Raw genomic sequence first — 24,761 nt, forward strand, 5'->3', positions numbered from 1 at the left:
GAAAAATAGAACATCTAGAAAACAATTTACAGAAAAGCTCAAGGAATTTAAGTTTATCATCATCACAAAAAATACTTACTCAGCTCCTACTGGGGCCTATTTGCAGTATAAAGAAGGACTTCTTCTACATAGTTCACGTCCCTCAGGAGTTTAGAGACCAAATAATCCCTTACAATTACAGTTCTGAAACAGAATGGGATACTCAAAAGAGGGAGTATAATTTGCTTCTAAAAATACTCTATAGTTTTAAATAGAATTAGTAAGAGCTTGGGGGGTATGGGGCAGCTATGATTCTTGCCAACCACCGGTTAGGTAGATGGACTTGATTCTTTACATCTGGTCATTCCTGAATAATTCAGACCAGCAGGAGCAACCCACAGCAATGACTCTCTAGACTGATAGCCAGCTTGGAACAACAGTAACCAGTTGTACCAAAGATGCCAGCCTGTCTTCCACCACATGCAGATTATAGCAGGCCCCTTAACAGCAAGAGCCAGAGGCAGTCTAGGAAGTGAATTTTCAAACTTTTCTACATTGCACCATTCAGTTCTGAAGAGACAGATTGTTTTTCCAAAGAAGTCACTAGGGTCACAACATTAGTAGTACTCCTTAACTGCAAAATTCAGAACATCCTGAATGCCTACATCCACTGATTTTATCCTGAGATAACACCACTTCCTAACACCTACCAGGAAGGCACCAGCACTTGACTGCTGCCCTGCACATCAATGCCTCAGTCTGGTGACTGCTGCCCCTCCGCAAGTCCTTCAAGGTAACTTTATTGCACAATGATCAGTTCCTTAATGAGCCTGCCAGATTCTTAAAATTATAAGGGCTTCTGTGTAAATGACGTCTTGTGTACCATCTGCTGCCTCATGAACGGCAGGTGCTGCAGTCCGGTTATTGTGCACACACCGTGTAAGCCAGATGCAAACACACCTGTACACCGGAGAGAGCATCATTATTGCTGTAGCAAGGAAAATAAACAGGGTAAGATGAAACTGAATGTCAGGAATCCCTCCTCCAGACAAGACTAGGTATCTACTTGTCAGATAAGCAAAGGGGCTAAGGGGAAGTGACCTTAGTTAGTGGACTCCATTAAGCCTAGGAGGGGTCCCTGCAGAGGGCGGAAATCAGTATTGGGTGCATGACGCCACCTGGAAGGTACACGCACAGGGCTGCTCTGTGGGGAAGGGCGTGTGCAGTGGTCCATACCTTTCAGCCCTGAGCGGATGACAGTGGGCGACAAGTCATCATAGTTGTTCATTAAGCTGATGTCTCCCGAGGTGAAGCTGACGGTGAGCAGAGGCTTGATGTTCTGCACCGGGATGGGGTATGCTGCTGGGCCATCTGCAGGACACAAGTGCAGAGTGAAAATGAGGCAACAAGTATTCGCTCCAAATCCAGGTACCACAGGTTGCAGTCCTGCGTGGTGCCTTAAAAACTGCCTGAGAGGCCGGGCGCGGTGGCTCACGCCTGTAATCCTAGCTCTCTGGGAGGCCGAGGCGGGCGGATTGCTCAAGGTCAGGAGTTCAAAACCAGCCTGAGCAAGAGCGAGACCCCGTCTCTACTATAAATAGAAAGAAACTAATTGGCCAACTGATATATATAGAAAAAAAAAATTAGCCGGGCATGGTGGCGCATGCCTGTAGTCCCAGCTACTCGGGAGGCTGAGACAGAAGGATCGCTCGAGCCCAGGAGTTTGAGGTTGCTGTGAGCTAGGCTGACGCCACGGCACTCACTCTAGCCTGGGTAACAAAGCGAGACTCTGTCTCAAAAAAAAAAAAAAAAAAAAAAAAAACTGCCTGAGAATGCAGATGTGACTCTGGATTGGGGTGTTACCAAATAAGGCAAATGTTCTACACCATTCGGGGATCACACAGGGCCAGCAGGAGGGCACGGACAGAGAACCCTGGACTGAGAAGCAGGGCAGGGTAGACGTGGCCCTGGAGGCAACTGCAGGGTAGCTGAGAATATGTGTGAGAAGTTTATTGACTTGTATGTTAGTGAGTTATGTGTTCCCAATGATATATAAATATAAATTATTTTAATGTTATATAATATACAAGGATGGTAGGAAGAGAGATGAATGTGGGTTTTTTTTTTTTTGAGACAGGGTCTGGCTTTGTTACCCAGGCTGGAGTGCAGTGGCATCATCACAGCTCACCACAACCTTAAACTCCTGGGCTCAAGTGATCCTACTACCTCAGCCTTCCAAGCGGCTGGGACTACAGGTGCCTGCCACCATGCCCGGCTAAGTTTTTTGTTTTTTTGTAGAGGTGTCTTGCTATCTTTCTCAGACTGGTCTTGAACTCCTTGGCCTCAAGCAATCCTCCTGCCTCCCCCTTCCCCAAAGTGTTAGGATTCTAGGTGTGAGCCACCATGCCCAGCCCAAAATATTTTCTTAATTCTGGTCTAAAACACAGAAAAAAGTTGCTTTTCAATACTAAATGCTCTTTCAATGAATGCTATAAGTAATGAGCAGCCACAACAGCCACCATTAGTTCCTTCTTGCTTAGGTTTTTACCAAGAGGGACGCCTAATGTGGAGAGAAGGCTGAGGCCGGATGTGGCTCATGAAGAACTCTGCTGTATCTTCAATGCATGGCCAGCATACGTGGTAAGTTCAGGGACTCTCTTCCGGATTTTAAGGGGAAGGGCGGTGATGGGCCAAGGACGAGGTCTCACAGGATGTTTGAAAAAGTAAAAGGAAGTCCTTCCCATATACCTGGGTGAATCGGGGCTCTTTCAGGGGACTCTTGTAGGCTTCACAGGCACACTGAGCCCCCCGCAGCAGCTGCCCAGGCTGGGCCTGCCATGTGCTTGCAGATGAGCCCAGTTATTGCTCCCCTTCGCATCACCCCGAGACACCGCATCAGAGCTACCTCTGTGCTCAAATTCCCTGGGCTCCCACCACGAACCCCGGTACCTCTGAAAGGCAACACCCGACATCCTCAAAACTGCCCCACTGCTTCTGAGAAGGGCAACTGGTCAGGGAAGCCACCAGGGACTGAATTCTGTCCCTAGGCTTGCTCTAGATCTGCTTCATAAGCTTGGTCTTGGGACCTTGTTTCTTTCAGTATTAAAATAGGGATAAGTAAGACTGGATTCAACCTACTAAAGAAGAATTCTGCTTTAAAAGTATGCTGAGGCCATGTTCGAAGACACTGGCTTTATAGCTATGAGGCTGTAGAAATACGACCAACACTTCCCTTGTGGCTGGCATTCTATTAGGAAAGGGGGTAGTTAACTCCCTAATGAACTTGTGGGTGTTTCTCCCACAAACACCCTCCCTAGTCCCACTGATCCTAAAATGCTACCACCAATCTTATTTCTCTCATGTGTGAATGCCTTCTCCTAAAATGAATGAATGAATACATGTGCACACACATGTATGCTGCTGCGAAGCACAACACCGTCTGTCTCTGTGACTGGAAGGAGGAAAGGAACAAGAGCACTGCGAGGACCAATGCAGACAGACACCGAAGGGGGAGAACGTTCTTACACTAGTCCTGGGCCCAGCCTTCATGGGACTTGGCCTGTGGGGCAGGAAACGGCTGGAAACCATCCAGCACACGCCCTGTGACCATGGAGGGCACGGCAGCGTGAGCATAGCGGCGCCAAGCAGGCAGAGACCTGCAACAGTGTGCCTGCTTCCAGTCAAGGAGTCCTTCCCTCTCACATTTCATGATACATTTTCCTCTTAAGAGGTGGTTACAGCTAAATAAGAGGAATAAGTTCTAATGTTCTATGCCACTATAGGGTGATTATAGCCAAGAATAAAGTATCGCTAAGTTTCAAGTAGCCAGAACATTCCTAACACAAAGAAATGTAAATGTTTGAGATGCTGGATACACTAATTACCCCGCTCTGATCACTACACATAGTACATATCAAAACACAACTATGTGCCTCACAAGTATGTACAATTATTAAATATCAATTAAGAAAAAAGAAGTGCATGCAGGGGATGGGATATTGGTGAATAATCAAAGCCCTGACTAGACCAATGCTGGACACTGGTTCTGGGAACCAGCTAGGGGTAGAGGAGGCTGGGGCTTGAAAGTACCCCCACCAAGGTATCCAGCACCACCGTGGGGCATACGGAGGCGCGCAGGCCTTCTGAAATGAGAGAGGGAGAGCTTCTTCCTGCCTGAAATACAGCAGACAGACAGGGATGTGTAGCTTCTGCCCAAGGTGTGGCCTTCACCATGGCAGACTAATCCTTTCCTCATGCAACTAAAGCTGCAGGCTTTAATAACAGCAGAGATTTGGATATACCACATATTAAATTATATTAACAGCATAAAATTTTTCACCCTTAGCTTTCTTCATTCTCACTAAGCAACTAAGCCTCGCAATCCTCCAGGGACATAGGAAGTGCCAAGCGTCTCATTTCATGTCTAGGAAAGCCTAAGCTGACAGCGTGAAATCAACCAGCCTGGTGACTCGGAGACAAGGGACATCCATCAGAGGGAGACAGGTCAGAGACGTGAGGCCAGCCCTGCCTTGCATTTCCGCTCGAGAGCGCTTCTCAGGGAGTTCGGGTGCTGTGCGTGTGGCAGACGTCACCCTCCCTCCTCTAGAGGGGTCTGTCCCTCTCAATGCGCTCCCGCTTCCTGCTGGCAGATGATAAGGAGGACGGGGCGAGTACCTTGGGGAGGAGCGTAGTCGTCCGAGTCCGTGTCGCTCTCGCTGCTGTCCTCCACCAGGAAGATGGGGTAGTTCCAGGACATGCCCAGGACGCCATCGGACTCATGCAGGAGGACGTGGGCCAGCATCCTGCCGTGGCAGTCCATGACGATCACCTGCCCGTCGGCAGTGCCAAACAGCACCTGCAACCGAGGGGGGCAAGGGTTGTGGTTTCTGGCAAACCTCACTGCCTCAACTTGTTTTAGGAGGATAGAATATATTTAGAACTAAAACAAACAAACAAAAAAACAGTTAAATAACTGAGGAATTTTAGACCTCTAATACAGAAATGTGACTAACTACAGAATGAATATATTATATGTTATATGGACATTTTCAAATAACACCAGTGAAATCACTGTTTCACTATTTGTGGGGATTTTGTTGTTGTTTTGGTTGTAGGAGAGGGACTTAAGAAAGGTAATATTCATTTACATTTCTGGAAAATGAAGAAGTAGCGGAGATTCATTCTTATGATTTTCTCAAATTTAGAAGAGATAGTTTAGGATTAGATTCGACCAAAGAGAAAATACATTTGGTTATGTAATCATGTTACCTAACCACACTGGGAAAAGAAGATGCTCCTGAAATAATGTTTTATTTCTAATATCTAATGTTTATTTCACTGAGACTGATAATGGTATCTATGTATTAATTTATAATTAATTTAATGATGTATCAGTAGTATTAATACATTTAATGAGTGCTTATTTTGTGCTAAAAACTATACCAAAAGCTTTAACTCATTAATCGTCCAAGCTGTGAGTAAGATACTAGTGTTGTTGGTGTGGACCTCAGGTGGGCCTGCCACTTGAGTGTGCTGTGGACTGCTCCTAGGATGTTTTCCTGGACTTCACCAAGCTTGGGCATACGCTCAGGTACGTGACGGCGTGGTGCATACAGGCAGACAGCTAGAGCTAAAGAACGCGGGTATGAGAAGGCTGGACGGGTGTTAACCATCTGCCATGAGAATGGCAAAGGAGCACGTCACAGCTGCTGGAAGCCTCTCTTGGCATGAGTGGCATTATCAGCTGGACATCCTGAGAGGAACCTTGGGACCTGGATGGCAGGAGCTCCACTGGGGAGCACGCTGCATTATTTTCTGCTTTGTGTGATGGTCTCCATAGTTTCTGCGTTTGTTGCCATTAAAAACTTTACATCTTTTGTGTCTAATTAGACTTGTCTACCCATCGGTATCTCACTATAACAACCATGCAAGTGTTATCTCCATGTTGTAGCCCAGAAACACGTCAAGAGAGGTCAAATAAACTGACAAAGGCATGAGGTGGTCAAGCCAGGGCTGTCTGTCTAAAAACGCTAGAATTTGTCCAAAGGGAAAGTGATTTAGGCTTTTTTAGTCCTTGCTTCTTTTGCTTTTGACAATAAGATCCTTGGGGGCAAAGACTGTCCATAGCTATACCCTGGGCACCTAACAGAGCTTTGGGCACACAGTGGGTACTCAATATGTATGGTTAAATGAATGAATTGAACCAACACTCAAAAGGTGATTTTAGGACATACATGCTGACAACTGAGATAGATTAATTGCAAGGGAAAATACATTTCATTTAAGTAGTAGTAAGTTCACAGAATTTACAGAGCTATTTTAGAATCCATCAATCATTCATCAAATATTCCTTTAAACATGATCTATATTTTAATGAATCAACACTTAAAAAGGTTAAAACAATTCCCCCCAGAGGCAGCAATGAATTCATTAGTGTATGCCACCTATAGGAAAGACAGACAAAACTATAAGGAACACAGTGAAATTCATTTCAGAAAACGTTAAAATTTTGGCTGTCAACAGAAAAAAGTAAGTATCTGATGGCATATCTACAAAGCCCTTCTACGACACAGGCAAGGGCACTGAGACTCTGGAGCACAGGCCACGTCTGCTGAAGCCCTGGAAGAGGCAGGCGTTTAATGTGCTCGGTGAGCAGTTTTCAGTGATGATAAACGTGGAACACGACTTCTTTTAATTTTCATTGAGACGCATCACTGGCACATTTATAACTACTCTGATATGTTCACTGTGTGGTCTGCCTCTCACATAGACTGACCATAAGCTTTTTTTTTTCTCAGTTCTTTACTATATAGTTTTTTAAAATGTATTTATTTTTTATTACTTCATATTATGGGAGTACAAATATTGTTAGGGTGACATATCTTGCCCCTGCCCCTCCGACCATAAGCTTTTGAGGACAATGACCGTCACAGACTGCATGTTGACAGCATCACCTACATTCACACGCTGACATTTGGAGGTGGGGCCTTTGGGAGGCAAGCAGGTTTCAATGAGGTCATGGGGGTGGGGCCTCCCTGATGGGACTAGGGCACTTATAAGAGGAGTGAGAGAGGCCTGATCTCTCTCTCTCTCTCTCTCTCTCACTGAGGAAATGCCATGTGAGGACCCAGGAAGAAGGTGGCTGTCTGCAAAGCCAGGAAGAGGGCCTCCACCAGAACTGAACTGACTAGCACTTTCTTTGATCTTGGACTTCCCAGAACCATGAGAAACATAGTTCAAGTCCTGTAGTCTGCGGTATTTCGCTACAGCAACCCGAGCTGAGACCTGGACCATGTGTCAGCTTTGCTCGCCTGGCCTGTATCTCCTGGGGACCCGTCCCAGTGATGACACACAGCATTATGTGCGAAGGGAGGGAGGCAATGCCTCTGTGTAGACGCATTTCTCCATTCTAGAGAAGAACAGATACCAGACAAGAGAATAGACATGTAATTCCTGAATAAAGGATTGGCGATTTCATGAGTTACCAGTGTCAGGATCACGCTAAAGCAAAACAACAAAAAAAAAACCTGCCCCCAAATCCCCCATCATTAATCTAAGCCAGCTACAGTTCCCATGGGGAGAAAATCTACTATTAAGATTGGAAAGAAGAGAGAAAGAAGTACTGACAGTCTAGTTGTCAAGCAAGGATGGAGAAAGTTACTCCATTTTGGAACAAGCATGTCACAGACAACTGAAGAACACTGACACAACATGAAATCAGATTTTTAAAAATCTCCTCCATTACAAGTTCTTTTCATGCCTAATCACTTCCAATGAGATAAAGCTTATGTGAGCCAAGGACTGCAAGAGAACAAGACAGAAGAGTCTAATGATAATGAATACACATATGGCACATGCGATCTCTGCTGCTGCTGCTCCCAAATCCTAGTCATGTGCTGATCGTGTTCTGGACAGGCTGGTGACAGTACCCCCTTCCCAGTCTGTGTCCTCTTCCCGGCTTCTCCATGCTGCTGCTCCTCAGACATGGCCCTGGGCCCTCTTCTCTCTCTTCTCTAGAAGACCACAATCATGCCCACAGCCTCAAGGACCCCGTTCACAGCTGACTCCCTGCAGAGGTCTCTGCCCTGAGCCCCACACTCACATATACAACTGCCTTCCTGTCCTCTTCCCCTGGATTTGCCAAGGGTCCTTCAAAGTCAACGTGTATTAGATGAAATGCACGATCGTGTCCTTTCTCTGAGTAACACATGCAATTAGGTCCCTTCCAGCAAAGACTGCAGCCCGTGTTTTATCTCCAGTGTACAGTTTACTGTTTGGTATGTAACAGGCACTTGGACATCACGTGTGAAGGCTCTTGGGACTCACTGTACAGAATTAATCTTGCTCTAACCACAGCCCCCAGAGACTCTGAACCTGGCTCTGGTTTTACATGTCTATTGCTCAGTAAACCACAAGTGTCTCGAGGGCAAGTCTGCACCCCCAGGTTCTCACGTGCGGCTGTCATGAGTGGATGCTCAGTGACTATTAGTAAACAAATTTCTGCCCAAATCTTTGGCCTCTGCTCAAGTTTTCCTACAATGAAGAAGCAATCTCTTTCTTCTTTAAACTATACACCAATGCACAAATCATCCTATAAAACTGGCCCCAAACACTTTCAGCAACAGATCCTGCGAATTTCTCTCTCCTGTCTTCCTGCTGTCTACTCTGGTGGTTCACAGGCTTCAGTATGGCAGAACAATGCTCCCTCTGTAACTTGCACACCAAGACCAAACAGCTGGTACAAACCCATGGATCAGGACATACCAGCTCAATAGCTTTGTAGCCCTGAATACACTCACCGTAGGGCAGTTTTTAATAGCAATACAATTATGGCATTCACACAATTCTTCATTACAATGCATTCTGTTTTAAACTGTTTTTAAATGCAATTATTTTAAAACAAATATAATTATTACCATAGTTTAAAATGAACCAAACCAGAACCCAAAGGGATTAGAGGGAGGATATAAAACTGTTGAGAAGATATATGTTTGAGGAGCTGTGGTGTCTTATCAGTACCTTCACCTTTAGACCCTGGTACTTGTCTAAATTCTTAAGTAAAACAATGTAGAAAAAGGTCAACTTCGATAATACATGCTTCTATAAGTGTTTACCTCTTTTTGTAATAGAGTTCAATTAGCAGTATTGGATATAGTTCCTGAAGGAGGTGATTTTCCCCCATTTATTTGCTTTTATGATTTAAAGCTAGGGAAATCCGATTAAAAAGCGGATTACAAATTCCTACTAGTGACCTCAGCACCACTGGCGGCAAACATCTGAACGCGTAGCTGTGGACAGAGGAAGGAGAGGATAGCCGCGAGTTCCCTTTCTGCCTTGGGAAGGAATGCTTTCTGCTCTGAGATGATGCTAAAGTACAACTTTTTTTAAAGACCTCCCTGTTAGGTTCCGTAACACTGGCCTTCATAGGTGCCTCAAGACCAGATGTGAATATTTTGCAATTGAAGAAATAGAGTCACTGAAATCAAAGTGTTGTAAATGACAGGACTGCTCAATTGACTAATAGAATATTTCCTGTTTTTTTTTTTTTTTTTAAGAGATGAAATGTAATTTCCTAGTTGACTGTATCTTTGGGCTAAATATGTAATTTAGAAGTCATCTCATCTCTTCACTGCAGAAGAGACCACTTACAAACCAACCCATTAAGATGAGAGACTATCCTATGTTTAAAGATTTTTCAGAGAATGAGATCTTTTATCTGCCTCAGGCCTCAAATTTAATGTTAAATGATTCCCATTACTAGAATATTCTTCCCCAACTCTTTCAAGGTCCATTTTTAAGTTTATTCATCCTTCTAAGACACACCACCCACACAGCAATTTCTGGTGGTAAAGGGGAATAGTCTGACTACAGGAACAATAAAAAATGCATTTGACTAGGTTATCTCCAGAAGGGTATACAAGTAACTGGAAACTTCCTACCTCTGGTGGGCCTAAGGATAGCAGGAGGCACCTTTTCATCATATATCTTTTGGAACATTTAAAACATTTTATATCATGTGAACATACTACCTATTAAAAAATACTTTTAAATATACTTTGAGGAAGACAGAAGTGCTTCAGGAATACAGCCTTACAGCAGGTCTCTGAAACAAAGACACCAGTGCACGGGCTAGCCACTCACCTAGAGGCCCACAGGGGTGGATATGCACTTTGTGTGTAAGTGGAAGATGCCAGGTGATGCTGGAATCTGCTTGGCCTATCTGGTGTAGACAGTCCAAACCTGCTGGGGAAACATCGTTTCCTTTGCAAAGTACCCAGGACTGGAGTCAACTGGCAGGGGCCTAGTCCTGTTTTGACTCCTAACTGCTTGTAAGGTTGATTATTCTGCCCCGAGTGTCAGTCTCGAATCTCTTCCTGTTTCAAAATGCTACAACCCTTTAAAACATACCTAAATATGATGAAAATACTGATTTATCCTGTGGCTACTAATAAACTTCTTCAACAAACGGGCTGAGAGGAAAGGACTCCCTGGTCCCTGCAGCCAGAAGCAGTTAGTGACACAGTGACGCAAGGAGACGCAACAGCACTTGTGATTAGTGTCCACACCAGTGGAAACCAGTTGGATCCGACCTAAAGCAGGAAGGACAGATTTTAATCAGTAATAACTACTGCAGCAGGATGGGAGTGCCATGTGAACTGACCTCCACTCCAATGTGTGCAGAGATGACTGGGCATTTTAAAGGGAGAAAGAGGGAGGAGGCAAGAGCCATGGGCAGGACAGCCAGGGAACAGAGATGAGCGAAAAGCAGCAAGGGACTGTCAACATGATCAGGCTCTCTGGGTTTGCCAACTGGAGCTTATTGAAATTAGGCTCCTACCTTCCTATAGAGACCAGGAGATGGGGCCCTGTCTTCAGGTGTTGGCCAGGATAGATGGTTCTCTTGGCAACCTCTTTCCCAGGTAGGGACTTAAGAGGGCTGGAGCAGTCATCCAAGGGACACAGCCTGAGTCGTTATAAACTATGCCAATGTTTATTCAAGTGAGGGGGAGGCAGGAGTGGAGAGGGAGTGTGCATGAAATCATTTGTGCTGAGAGTCTGCAGTTTTCATAAGCCAAGGTTGAGGCCCAGTTGAGAAGAGGGCTCAGAGGGGCCTGGCTGGAGTGTGGTGAAGGAGTCTTTGTCCTGGTGATACACACGTGAAATAGCACACATCTCACCTCCTCCCCACACACACAAGGATGTGTTTAATGCCAAGGGCAGGGGCTGCCAGAGCAGCAATGCCTGGTCCAGGAATGCCACATAGGCCTGGGAAGATCAGTTTTGTAGTGAGTCATCTGGCCAAACATTGGCATTCCGGCAAGGTCTCTGTGTTAAAACCAAGGCTATCATCATGCAGCGGTATTAATAAAGGCACAGAAAGAAAATTTACCATTAAATTAACAACAAATTGACTTTAAGATGAGTATATAATAAAAGCCAGTATATATGAATAATTCCCTTGTGTCTCTCATTCTTAATCTAATTTGTCAAGTGTAAACTTCAAGAAAGATTTTTTATTTAGCGTATTTTCTAATTTGTCAACACTGGGTGCTCTATACAGTGATTCATCAATGATCTGAGTCCAGAGATAACAAAGAGTAACCTGGTTTTTAAACATCTTAATTGCTGCTATCAGCCAACCAAAACAACACTGACAGAAGAAAATGAAAGAGAAAACACTGTACCCACAGTAGCTACACCTGTTTCTGCTAAAGAAATAAATCTGCTCCCACAAAACACTCAACAGAATTTCCAGAATACACCCAAAAGGAAATAACTAAAAATGAACCAGTATCACTCGCTGGATAGAGATAGCCGTGAAGGGCAGGAGGCTGTCTCCTAACTTCTTTCCTGAGCAATCCTTTTCAAATTAATTTCTTTGTAATTCCTGTGCTCCTTGCCTATTTTGGCATGAACCATCCTATATATGTTCAGTTCAGGGCTTAAAATAAAGATAGGCTTCCCTTTTGTAATACATGCACTACTAAAAGGTCATGGGCAGATGCTGGTGGACAGAGGGAGAAGGATCACTCTTTGCACTGCTTTAGACTGAATCTCCTTTCAAAGCTGTGCTCCCACAAGCCACTAGCAACTCTACCCTACTTACCAGTCACTAGCAAGAGTCTTCAATACAGGAAGGAACCACTGAGGATTTACTCCAGTAGGTTTGTGGATTCTTTTTTTTTTTTTTTTGAGACAGAGTCTCACTTTGTTGCCCAGGCTAGAGTGAGTGCCGTGGCGTCAGCCTGGCTCACAGCAACCTCAATCTCCGGGGCTCAGCGATCCTACTGCCTCAGCCTCCCGAGTAGCTGGGACTACAGGCATGCGCCACCATGCCCGGCTAATTTTTTGTATATATATTTTTAGTTGGTCAATTAATTTATTTCTATTTTTGGTAGAGACGGGGTCTCGCTCAGGCTGGTTTCGAACTCCTGACCTTGAGCAATCCGCCCACCTCGGCCTCCCAAAGTGCTAGGATTACAGGCGTGAGCCACCACGCCCGGCCTGTGGATTCTTTTTTTAAAAAGGAAACACTCTAGTACAAGAACCTGTGTGAGAGAGATTGCCATGTTTTTTCCTTGTACTGAGCACAACAGCTTCCAAGTGTTTCCAGGGAAACTAAAATCTATGCAGTGCCTATAACTAACACCTTAAAGGGCCCAGTGCATCAGGATGGGAAACTGGGAAACCTGCAGGCTCCAGTGAGGAGGTAACAGCTGCTTTATGAGGGACCAGCCTGAGGCTGAGCCCTGCCCAAAGCCAGCCTTCAAGGAAGAACAGAGGGAAATGCCTTCTTAGAGTGAATAGAACACTCCTTGCAAATAACGAATTGTGACCCTCTGTACTTTGCTTTTGTGAAGTTTACTTGCTTCTATCAAAGAGCAGTCCTTTTCTATGGGTTATTCTTACCTGTATGTCAAATACCAGAAAATTACTTTTTTTTTTTTTTTTTTTTTTTTTTTTGAGACAGAGTCTCGCTTTGTTGCCCAGGCTAGAGTGAGTGCCATGGCGTCAGCCTAGCTCATAGCAACCTCAAACTCCTGGCTCAAGCAATCCTCCTGCCTCAGCCTCCCGAGTAGCTGGGACTACAGGCATTCGCCACCATGCCCGGCTAATTTTTTGTATATATATTAGTTGGCCAATTAATTTCTTTCTATTTTATAGTAGAGACGGGGTCTCGCTCTTGCTCAGGCTGGTTTCGAACTCCTGACCTCGAGCAATCCGCCCGCCTCGGCCTCCCAGAGAGCTAGGATTACAGGCGTGAGCCACCGCGCCCGGCCAGAAAATTACTTTTTGTTTATAAAACTGGTGTTTTAGCTGAGAAAGCAAACGGTTATATTATTTTTTACAAGCTCCCTTTATAAATCATTCCCATTTGACAGGAAACCCTTTAGGAGGAAGACGTCTGCATACAGATGTGCTCCTTCAGAGCCACAGGCAAACTCAAGTCCCCAAGTTCTCCTTCAAGCTGAGAAGAACCTTCTTTGAAGTAAACAGAGCAGGTGTGACAAGGGCACTGGGGTTATGCAGGAATTGCCACATTCTGAGGGGATTTATACTGAAGGGTGTTCAGGTCAGATGACATGCTATCTGGGATTTGCTTTCAATATAGCAAAGAAAAGAAGAAAAAAAAAGAAAGGGATAAAAAAGCAAATGTGGCAAAATATGTGGGTTCTTTATGCTATTTGTGATATGTTACTGAAATTGGTCATAATCAAATTTAAAAATTATATAATTAAAATTCCCTACAGAGTCATTTATTACTTGGACTACATTTGGGGGGTTAGAAAATCTCCTTGAGTTCTAATTTGATACTTCAATCATGACCTCATATTTATAAAGTACATGAATAATTATTCTTTTCAACTCACTAGTGTGCTGAAGTGTATAAGTATCTATGACAGTTCATTTTTCATCAATATCTCTGAAAAGATGTTTATATGGTAATGATTTTTAAAATTTATTTTTAAAGTTATTTGAACTAGATGAATTAAAAATTCTGTACTAAAATATTGTTTTTATTAATAATAATCCTGTTACACTCCTAACTATTCAAGTCCTGATTCCACTCTACTCCGAATGGGAAATAAAGGTCATATTGCTTGCAAAGTGTGTACACAGAAATGGCTCTGGTCCCACAGATGTCCCAGAGTACGCGATTACGGCTGTTCCTCTCCCCGTGTGACCCTGACGGTGTTTAACTGCTGTGCACGGCAGACTCGGGTCACCATCACCTTGGCACGCATCAGGTCACACCATGTGGAAAACCTCCTTTCAGCAGATGAGAGGGGACTCGGGACCCACCTTTGTATCCAAAAGCAAAAAAGATAAATCTTCCCTCTTTCTAGGTTAAAAACACAAAAGAGCATCAGCCCTGAGGCTAGAGAAAACAAGGGCACCCACTTGTGCTGCATGTGCTGAAAACCTGAAAGTTTTATCTTTGTGACTAGTTAATACTTATCAGCCCCAGATCCTTTCTACCTTATTTGAAATCATGCTTTAATAAGAGTGCCTGAGAAAGTATCAGGTCTATTTAAGACCCCTTCCTTTTTGAACGTTTTAGTATTTATAAACAAATATTACCTCTACTCATAGAAAACAAAAGTCTGGACATTGCCAGCAAAAAGGCGTATTATGTGACAAATTCTCATTTCACACCAAAAAATTGCTGTCTAACTTCTACAGAATATCATACTTCTATAGAATATTCTTTAAATAGGGAGATTCCCATAGGTGGGTATTTAATACATTGACTATCACACACACAAAAAGTTTTCCTTAGGGCAATGGTGTTTAGTTATAAAAACAGAACAAAAACTTCAAAAACAAAATGATTCTTTCTAACTTAATGAAAAATGTGAAATTTTTAATTGTTTTCTGTGCATGAGTTATATGCAATTGAATTGTCAATATTAATTGTAACAATAAGAACATAAACAAGTAAGATTTTCACGAAGCCACTTCAGGGTTTTGCCTAGGGCAGAGGGTACCCATCATGTAACATGTATGCTACAGCATGGCAGCATGAGTTACCTGTGCACCACTCAAGCTTCCAAGATAAAGAGATGTGTGAGAATTACAAACATTTCATGAGGCCCCAGACTCAAAACTAGCGTGAGTTAAATACAACTCACATGGCAGTTAGCATGTTAAAATATTATCATGTTTACAAAAACTCATTTCACCTACATTTTTCATCCTCTATATAAAGTGAAATATATCTGCATTTCAGGAGAACCATTAGTTTCTCTAGAAAGCAACACGGTCTAGTCATGTGAAACCTTAAATACTTTCATTTAAGCTAGTCTGAGCACAACTGTCTATAACCTTTAAATATAAATAAGTCTCTGACATCGGAGAACTCAGGAAGTAGAATGAACAGGACTTGGTGACTGAGTGGAGGGCGGCCATCTAGAAAAGGGGATTCCAGTGTTGCTCCCATTTTGGTCACGCGTGATGAGGAAGAGGAGCCTGGCTGAGGGGCAGAGGGAGGCGGGACAAGTTCAGCGGTGACTCCAGGCTGAGCCGAGGTGCAGGCAGGGGGACGGCTGAGGGACAAGAGTGTGAGGGGTGTGGGATGGCAGTGGAAGAAATCACCCAAAAGATAGAAAACGGGAGCAAGGCCCAAGGCTGGGGCCTGGATAGGGTGGGCCAGTGAGAGGAACACGGAGCTCTCCCAGGAACGACGGGAGAGGGCAGGAAGGGCAGGAATGACAGGAGAGATGTCTTCCCATCCCGTTTTATGTGCGCTCTTTAGTTTAGAACAGTTGTCACAAATTTCTTCCTTATTTAAACTACCTTCATCAAATTTGAGTTTGAAGATGTTTCCTCAGTGGATGCTGTCACACCAGCTGGCCACTGCCCCCAATAACGCTGGACGAGGCGTCAGCGTCTCTACCTTTTGTTCTCAACAGCATTCTCTAGTTGCAAGGCTCTCAAAGTGAACTGATAATCAGCTAGGATCCAAAACATGCTGGAAGGCTATTTTTAAATGTCTGTGTCTTGAAGCACGGCCACATGTCAAGCGGCAAGGTATGTTCCCCAAGCCCTTGGCCTTGGAGAACGTAGGAAAGCAGTGCCTTCCCCACACGCCTGCTGTGACGCAGGTGCTCCCGGGAACCCCAGAGCTTCCCTGCTGCTTACTCTGCATTAACTTCGGACCCAGATATTTTTTCCAGGCATATTTATATTTATTTCTTTGATATTTTCTATTTATGTCATTCTGGTTTTCTCCCAAGCCTATAAAACTGTTCTGTTTATAAATATATCCCAAGTTTATCAAGCTGAGTTTGTATCATTGTTTCTTCTATGAATTTTCTATTCTCCAAAATATTTTTTTATTAGTCAATTATGGACTGGATTGTGTACACACAAAATTCATGTTGAATTTTATTCAACAAATTTGTTAAAACCCCCAACGTGATTATATTTGGAGACGGCTCCTATACAGAGGTAATTAGGATTAAATGAGGTGGTATGGGTAGGACCCTAATTCAGCAGAACTGGGGGCCTTGTAAGAGGAAGAAACAGCAGAGGGATGGGTGTACAGGGAAATGTCCAGGTGACAATGCAGTGAGAGGACAGCTGTCTGTAAGCCAAAGAGAGAGCCCTTGGGAAAAACCAAACCTATCAACACCTTGATCTTGGACTTCCAGCCAGCAGAACTGAGAAACACATTTCAGTTCTTTAGGCCCCCTAGTGTGTGGTACTCTGTTGTGGTAGCCCTAGCACACTCATACAGAGTCCTTACCCACTATATAAACTCCAGGTAGCACTACATTCCCTTCTTGCAATTTAATGGACGACAAATTTTGGCATGAAATGAAATGCATCATTTGAAAAAGTAAGTATAAATGTAGATGAAATTAAGAACATGTTGTGAAAAAAAAACTTGGTTTTTACAAAGGTTCCATCAAACTCAGTAACCTCACAGTAGGATAATATGATATTACACACCTTTTAGTATGAGGTTTAGTATAAAAAATATGACATCACCTATAGAGTATTCTTACCAAAATGATTTAATCCAACTCTAACCTAGACTTAACTTCCAGCTTATAGGAAATGCAAGGGCTAGAAGAAGTTAAACGATACTACAAGTAAACAATCAGACAAATCCAGAATGTGGACAGTCTAAGTAACCACACTGAACTCATTAAAAGTCAATGTCATTAACAAAAAAAAAGGAAACTGTTCTAGACTAAAAGACTGAAGAGACATAATAACCAATAGCTATACATGAATTAAACTGGATCTCAGTTCCAAAAAGCAAAAAATAAGAAAGAAATAGTCTAAAAAATACATTCTTTTAACAATTAGGGAAATATGATGATAGCCTAGATACCTGATAACATCCCTGCTCATTTCCTGGGTGTGATAACACACAGGTGTATGGCTTTATTCTAAGGACCACAAGGTTGACGTGCCATGCTACGTATAACTCTCTTTCAAAAACAGCACTACAGAAGTGTGTTTGTGAGGGGCAGGGAAAAGAGTACAAATATGGCAAAATGTTAGCTGTTAAATTTAAGGAAGGTATATTCCTTTGGCTTTTATGTACATCTGAACTTATTTATAATAGAAAGTTGGGGTGATTATCCTGAAATATCACCTTTAAACTATCTGGATCAGGATGTGAAGGGGAGAATCCATAGATGAAATCCAGTGAGCTCCCAAAGCTCATGCAGAGTGAGATCCATGATCATGTATGATGTGTGCGTATATAAACGCATGTTTGCAGGAAAAGGGCTCACAATTCCCATCTGATGCTTATTCAGAGTAGTCTATAACTCCCAAAAGGGTATATAAACTGCCACTCTAGAATGAAAAAAAAATATGACAAGTAGGAAAATGGCTAGACTTAAATAAAACTCAATTGCTTGTAAAATAGGTACTGCTTATATTTTTAAAAGTTGACAGGAAGTAGATTAAAAGCCCATTATAAAAGGAAATACCTAAAGACATGAGGAGAAGGTTTTCTCCTGGAAGCTGTTTAAACGCATATGAAAGGCAGAAAGTTCTCCAGGAAGCAGGCCTTAGCCCCCTCCCCCACCACATGAGCGCTGCTGTCCATACCACACTCCTGGCTGGGACTCAGCTCACTGCGTCACAACATCAGGCTGGTACTCTACCTGTCTTTGTACACTTTCTTCATTAACAAAATCAAACCAAGCAAACCAAGGACAGAATGGCAGAGACAGAGGAAGGAGTATCATTTTTCCACATCCCAACAGGACTGACAGAGTACCCGATGCACATCTTCTAGGTTGAATTCTCCCAAGGGTCCTTTATCACTTCACTGATCTGCAAACCTCTTTATTTTTTTTTCTAGAGACAAGGTCTCATTATGTTGCTCAGGCTGGCCTTGAACTCCTGGGGTCCAGCGAGCCTTCTAGTTTCAGCTTCCCAAGCAGCTGGGACTACAGGTGTGTGCCACTGCACTCAGCTGCCAACTTTTTTTTAAAAGGCAAGGGAACCCTTTCCTGGAACAAAATCCTGTCCTTCATAAAAGCAGTCATCAGGACAGAGGCTGGGGCCAGGAGCCCACATCTCCCACCCAGCTGGCTCTTTCCTCACATTGGCAGGTCTACAAAGCCCAGTCCGGGTCCAACACTCCCCAGAGCTGTGGCCCGACTGACCCCTCCAGCCCCACGAGGCCCCTCGTATTCCATGAGCAGCACCAAACCTCGCCCTGTGATACACAAACACTGTGCTGTCCGTGCCTCCCAACTCTGGGGGGCTGCCTAGAAGGCCACCCCCAGCCTTGGCGTGGAGTCACAGCCAGCCTTCCTGGGACATAGGAGCAGCATTTTTAGCACGGACAGGTGCCCAGGCAACACCGGGTCCCTTGCTGGTCACACTACACATGTGCAGTCTGCTGGGGACACTGGCTGGCACAGCTCATCAGGGGTCCTGCGATGAGCCTCCCGGCTGGCTCATGGGTTCCATCACTCTAGGTGGGGAAAGAATGTGAAGCCAAGACTTCCACTTACAGAGGTGCCTTCACATCTGTCCCCTCATTTGATCACTAGGAAAGCCCAGGAAATCAGGCAGGAAATAACTGACACCCTTTGTCACCGAGGAGGAAACCCACGTGGGAGAGGTCAGGTGCCTTGTGCAAGGTCACTGAATGGGCTGCAGCACACGTCTCTTTGAGGAGACTCCAGTGGTAGCAAAGATCTATAAAAATAAAGCTTTAAGATAAATAAATCTCAATGCTCCATATAAATACACACAAATGCTGGGGGATAAGTCTTTGGGGAAAGCAAGGGAATAAACTTGGAGTTGAAAATCTTTCCATAAATCTCATAATACTAATTTTGAGAAGATAAAAAGTTTGCCTTTTTTACTTCAAAAAACAGAAACATGAAGTATATAGTGACTGGAAGAAAACAATTCAGTAAAAAAATAAAGTAGCTCAAAAATAAAAAGTGATGGTTCCATATTACACTGCTTACTTTTACCAATAATAAACTTAAATCTCTGGTATGAAACGGTCTGGCATTTTATGGATTCTGCTATACTTGGAAAGCATAAATTTTATGTTTACAAAGGTTTTAATCAGTCAATCCTTATATTTTAAAAATGAATTATCAACATATAAATTTATTAAGTTATTCTATATTATCACAAAAGTCAAACAGCCACATTAAAGAAAATTTCAAAATTAGATTTAAAAAAAATGAACCAATGGCTCATTGCCATAAAATAACTACTTATGGCATTTTGATTCATTTCCTCACAGTTCTTTCTACTATGTGGATGGTTTTCTGTTGGTTGTTTTATGATGTGGGAACATACCACACATACCATTTTGTATCCTGATTTTTTTTGCTTAATGTCCTAAAAGTGCCTCCAGATTATTACATGGTCTTTATAACCTCATTCTATAATTCACTGAACTACTATATAATCTTTTAAGTATTTACACCATAGTTTAGTTAACCATTCTCCTCTTTTAGACAAGTAGGATGTTGTAAATTTTTACTATCATATATTAATGCTTTACTGACTGTAACTTTTATTTTCATCCTTTTTGTTTCTTTTAGATAACTTCCTAAAGTATATTACCAGATCAAAGTAGATGCAATTTTTAAGACTATTAACGTACTCTGGCACATTGCTTCCTCAAAGGTCTAATATACATTACCAGCAATGAATGAGAATGTTTGTTTGTTAGTACTCTCATCAGTAATCAGTAAAATCATCTGTATCATTTTTTGTTAATAAGTGAAAAATATACTGTGCTAATTTTGCATTTTTTTCTGAGAATATTTTCCACCATATGATTACTGACTAGTTGAACTTCTGAACTTCTTCTTCTGGAAATTATTTATTTATATCCATTATTCATTTATCAATTAGCTATTTATGTAGATTTTAAAATAAATTTGTACGAACATTTTATATAATCAAAATGTTAACTCAATGTTTACCATCTTTGTGGGAAATATTATTTTTCTAATTTATGGTTCATTTAATTTTTTTAAATTATTACCTGGACCATTTTATTGTTCTTTACCTTATGATTCTTTTTATTTTTTTTTTAAGAAAAGAAGTCTCGTTCTGGTGTCCAGGCTGGAATTCCAGCCTGGAATACAATGGAATACAATGGTATTCAAACTCCTGGGTGCAAGCTATCCTCCTGTCTCAGCCTCCCAAGTAGCTGGGACTATAGGCACACACTATCATGCATGGCTAATTTTTTAAAACTTTTATATAGAGACAGGAGGGGGAGGGTTCAGTATGTTACCCAGGCTGGTCTCGAACTACTGGCTTCAAGCAACCCTCCTGCTTTGGCCTCCCAAAGCACTGGGATTACGGCTCCCCCTTCTTCCTCCTCAGCACCCATGGTTTTAACATTGCATACCCACGGTCCAGAGGCATTACCTGTTGATCATCAGGAGTCCATATGCCACATGTGATTTGACTTTCCAAGTTGATCTCAGATGACCAGTGTCTTTGTCCACTGACAGAGCCGACCAGGACAAACCCATCTCGGTATGAAATAAGTGCTTGGGTCCCGTCGTGGCTCCACGTGAAATCACTCACCTTAGGAACACACAGAGAAAAGGGGTCAACTGTAACCTGAAACAGTAAGTACTTCTATCAAAGCCCAGATGTAGTTATCAACTTATCCTTTTGGCTAAGATTGAGGTGGCCTTAAAGAAAACAATATAAAAGACATTATTTGAAAAGCGATAAGAAAAATAGTTGAAACCAACTACAGAACGTGCTGTGTGTCAGCAGTGTGTCAGCAGTATATTTCACATCTGCTAATTGATCAATCCTCATGACAACCACCTTTGGGTGGTACTCTTGTCCCTATCCCTATAGACCAAGGCACGAGGTAACCAAGTAACTTCTCCACAGTCGCACACAACAGGGAGGGGGGTGCCAAGGATAACCCCAGGGACTCTGGCTGCAGGGTCCTTCCTTCCAGCCGCTATTACCCTGCCTCTCCTTACCGCTGGAAAAAGATTCTCCATTAGTGTCTGCTGGTCACTTAAAATAGTAAAGTTCTACGTTTCTGATTACATTCTCTCTCAGTCTTGCTAATTCCGTCAATCAAAATGAAGGGGAAAAAAAACTAACTGGAAACATTACTTACACTTGGGTGTTAAGTTTACCAAATGCATTTATTGCATATATTCAAATCACCACATTTTTTTCTCTTTTACTCTGTTGTGGTAAATTACTGTATGGATTTTCCATTATTATACTATCCTTGCATACCTACAAGAGCCCAACTTTGAGGTGAAGTGTAGTCTTTTATACATGCAGTTGAAGCTGATTTGCTAACATGTTTAGAATCTCTGCATCCATACTCACGAATGTAACAGACCTGTGAGTTCATGTTGATAGTGTCTTTGTCTGGATTTACAAGTTACGGTAACTCCTCAGAATGATCTGCAGAGTAGTCCTCCCTTTCCAGTGCCTGGAAGAATCTGTATAAACTGGGATGACTTGTTTGAAAGTTTGTTAGAACATGCCTGTAGAACCACCTGGCTATATGTATTTTTTATGGGAAGATTTTTAACCACTACTTCAACGTAATACTTTTAGTACTAGTCCCAAACTTTTAAGCTTTTTACTTCTTGACATAGTTCTGATAATTTTTTTTTTTTTAGGAATTTTCCCAGTTTGTGTAAGTTTTCAAAATTGTTGGCAAGTAACTGTTGATATTTATTTATTTATCCTTTTAATTTACATGCAATAAAATAACATCCTCCCTCCCCCCCAGCAGTCACTCCCCAGCCCTCACCCTTAGTCTTGGGGAAACAGCAATCTGATTTCTGTCCTAGTTGCTTGTTCTAGAATATTGCATAAATTAAACCAGATGCTATGTTCACTTTCACATCTGTTTTACTTAGCATAAAGGTTTTTGAGAGTCATCTGAATTCTTGTGTGTATCGGTAGTTCATTCTTTTTATGCATGAATACTACTCTGCTGTATGAATTTGTCTATCCAAACTGATTTTTGGACATTCCTAGTATTTGGTTATTATAAAATCACTATGAACATTCATGTGCAGGACTTTTTGTGACATGTGGCTTCATTTCTCTTGAGTAAATACCTAGGATGGAATTAATTGCTGGGTCATATGGTGAATTTATATTTAACTGTGTAAGAAATTACCAAACTGCTTTCCAAAGTGATTATGCCATTTTACATTCACATTAGCTATGTATAAGACCACTGTCTAGTAGAGTAGACACTGTAGACAGAGTATTAGTAGATCCATACCTTCATCAATACTTCGTGCTGTCAGTCTTTTCTATTTTAGCTAGTCTAGTAGCTGTACAGTGATATAACAATGACTGATATATTAAGCATCATTTCATGTGGTCATTTGAACGCTTTTTTGGTGGCATACCTCTTCAAAACTTTTGCCATATATAGCCTGCTCTCTGTATCTATGGGTTCTGTATCTGTGAATTCAACTAGCTTTGAATTGAAAATAATTAGAAAAAAAATTGCATCTGTAATGAACATGTACAGACTTTTTTCCTTATCATTATCCTCTAAATACAGTATAAAAATTATTTACTTAGTATTTACATTGTATTATATAAGTAAATCTAGAGATGATTTAAAGTATATGGGAGATTTATGCAAGTTATATACAAATATTAATACAATGCCATTTTATATATCATGGAATAAAGCATCCATGAATTTTGGTATCTGTAGGAGGTCCTAGAACCAATCCCCTATGAGAACCAAGGATGACTACATGTATATGTATGTGTGTGTGTGTATATATATATGAATATGGTATTTATCAGTTTTTGGCCTTCTTATTATAAAATTTCTCTATAAATTCTAGATAGAATCCTTTTATCAGTTATATGTACCACAAATATTTTCTCCCAATCTTTGGCTTGCCTTTTCATTTTCCTAATAGTATCTTTCAAAAGATACAAGTTTAAAATTTTTCTTTAATACAATACAATAATATTGTATTCTTTAATACAATAACCTCCCATATACTTTAAATCCTCTCTAGATTTACTTATATAATACAATGTAAATACTAAGCAAATAATTTTGATACTGTATTTAGGGGATAATGACAAGGAAAAAAGTCTGTACATGTTCATTACAGATGCAATTTTTTTCTAATTATTTTCAATTCAAAGTTGGTTGAATCCACAGATACAGAACCCATAGATACAGAGAGCAGAAACTGAGAACAAAAAAAAGAAAAAAATAGATTTTTAAATTTTTATTTATAATTGACACATAATAATTGTATATATTTATAAGGTACAATGTGAGGTTTCAATGCATAGATTCACAGCATGAAGATCAAATTAGTAATTACCATATTTACCACATGAAACATTTATCATTTCTTTGTAACAACACTGAAATCTTCTCTTCTAGTTCTCTTGGCATACACACTACATTGTTATTTGCTATAGTCACCCTACTGTGTGATAGAACACCAAACTTATTCTTCCTAATTATAACTTTGTACCATTAAATCTTGGTGAATTCCTGTATCAATTTTTTTCTTTTATGGTTCATACTTCCTGTGTCCAATCCAAGGAATTTTGCCTAATTCCAGGCTGTGAAGATTTCTAAAAGTTCAGCTTTTACACTTATGTCTATGATTCATTTAGAGTTGTGTGTAAGTTGGGAGGTAAGAACCAAGGTTTACTTTTTAAAATACAGATATTCAGTTGTTTCAGAACCCTTTGTTGAAAAGATGATCTTTTCCCCCACTGAATTACTTAGGCATCTTTTAATTATCTTTGCTTACCATGTAATCTCTACTTTATCTATTGTTATACCCAACTTTTCATTAATAAATTTTTTCCCCCAAGACAGAGTCTTGGTCTGTTGCCCCAAATAGATCACAGTGATGTCATCATAGTTCACTGCAAATTCAGATTCCTGGGCTCAAGTGATCCTCCTGCCTCAGTCTCTAGAATAGTTTTCTGTTTTTAGTAGACATGGAGGTCTCACTTTTTTGCTTAGGCTGATTTCAAACTCCTGAGCTCAAGTGATTCTCCTGCCTTGTGATTCTCCTGCCTTGGCCTCCTAGAGTGCTACGATTATAGGCATCAGGCATGAGCCACTGTGCTAGGCCATAAAAATGTTTCTCTTTCTTCTCTTGATCAGCTGTGCCAGGTATTGTTAATTCTTTCCAAAGAACAAACTTCTGGATTTTGTTGATCGTTACTGTATTATTTTTTTCCCCTACTGCATAATTTCAACTTTCATTTTTATTATCTCTTCCTTCTTCTTCCATTGGATTTACTTTGTTGTTCAA

At 41.6% G+C, this 24,761-nt stretch overlaps 1 protein-coding gene across 3 annotated transcripts in view; it reads right to left on the minus strand.

The window, feature by feature from the left end:
• TULP4 (TUB like protein 4) overlaps positions 1–24,761 on the minus strand; it is a 223,667-nt gene that overhangs the window by 49,044 nt on the left and 149,862 nt on the right. For all 3 annotated transcript variants that reach the window (XM_012759592.3, XM_012759593.3, XM_012759594.3), the window contains exons 4-6: positions 20,869–21,030; positions 4,654–4,834; positions 1,216–1,350 (exon numbers count right to left, since the gene is read on the minus strand). In XM_012759592.3, the coding sequence (XP_012615046.1) occupies positions 1,216–1,350; positions 4,654–4,834; positions 20,869–21,030 (478 nt within the window). The remainder of the gene's footprint in view (positions 1–1,215; positions 1,351–4,653; positions 4,835–20,868; positions 21,031–24,761) is intronic.

Source organism: Microcebus murinus, chromosome 5 (genome assembly GCF_040939455.1).
Source record: "Microcebus murinus isolate Inina chromosome 5, M.murinus_Inina_mat1.0, whole genome shotgun sequence".
NCBI lineage: Eukaryota > Metazoa > Chordata > Mammalia > Primates > Cheirogaleidae > Microcebus > Microcebus murinus.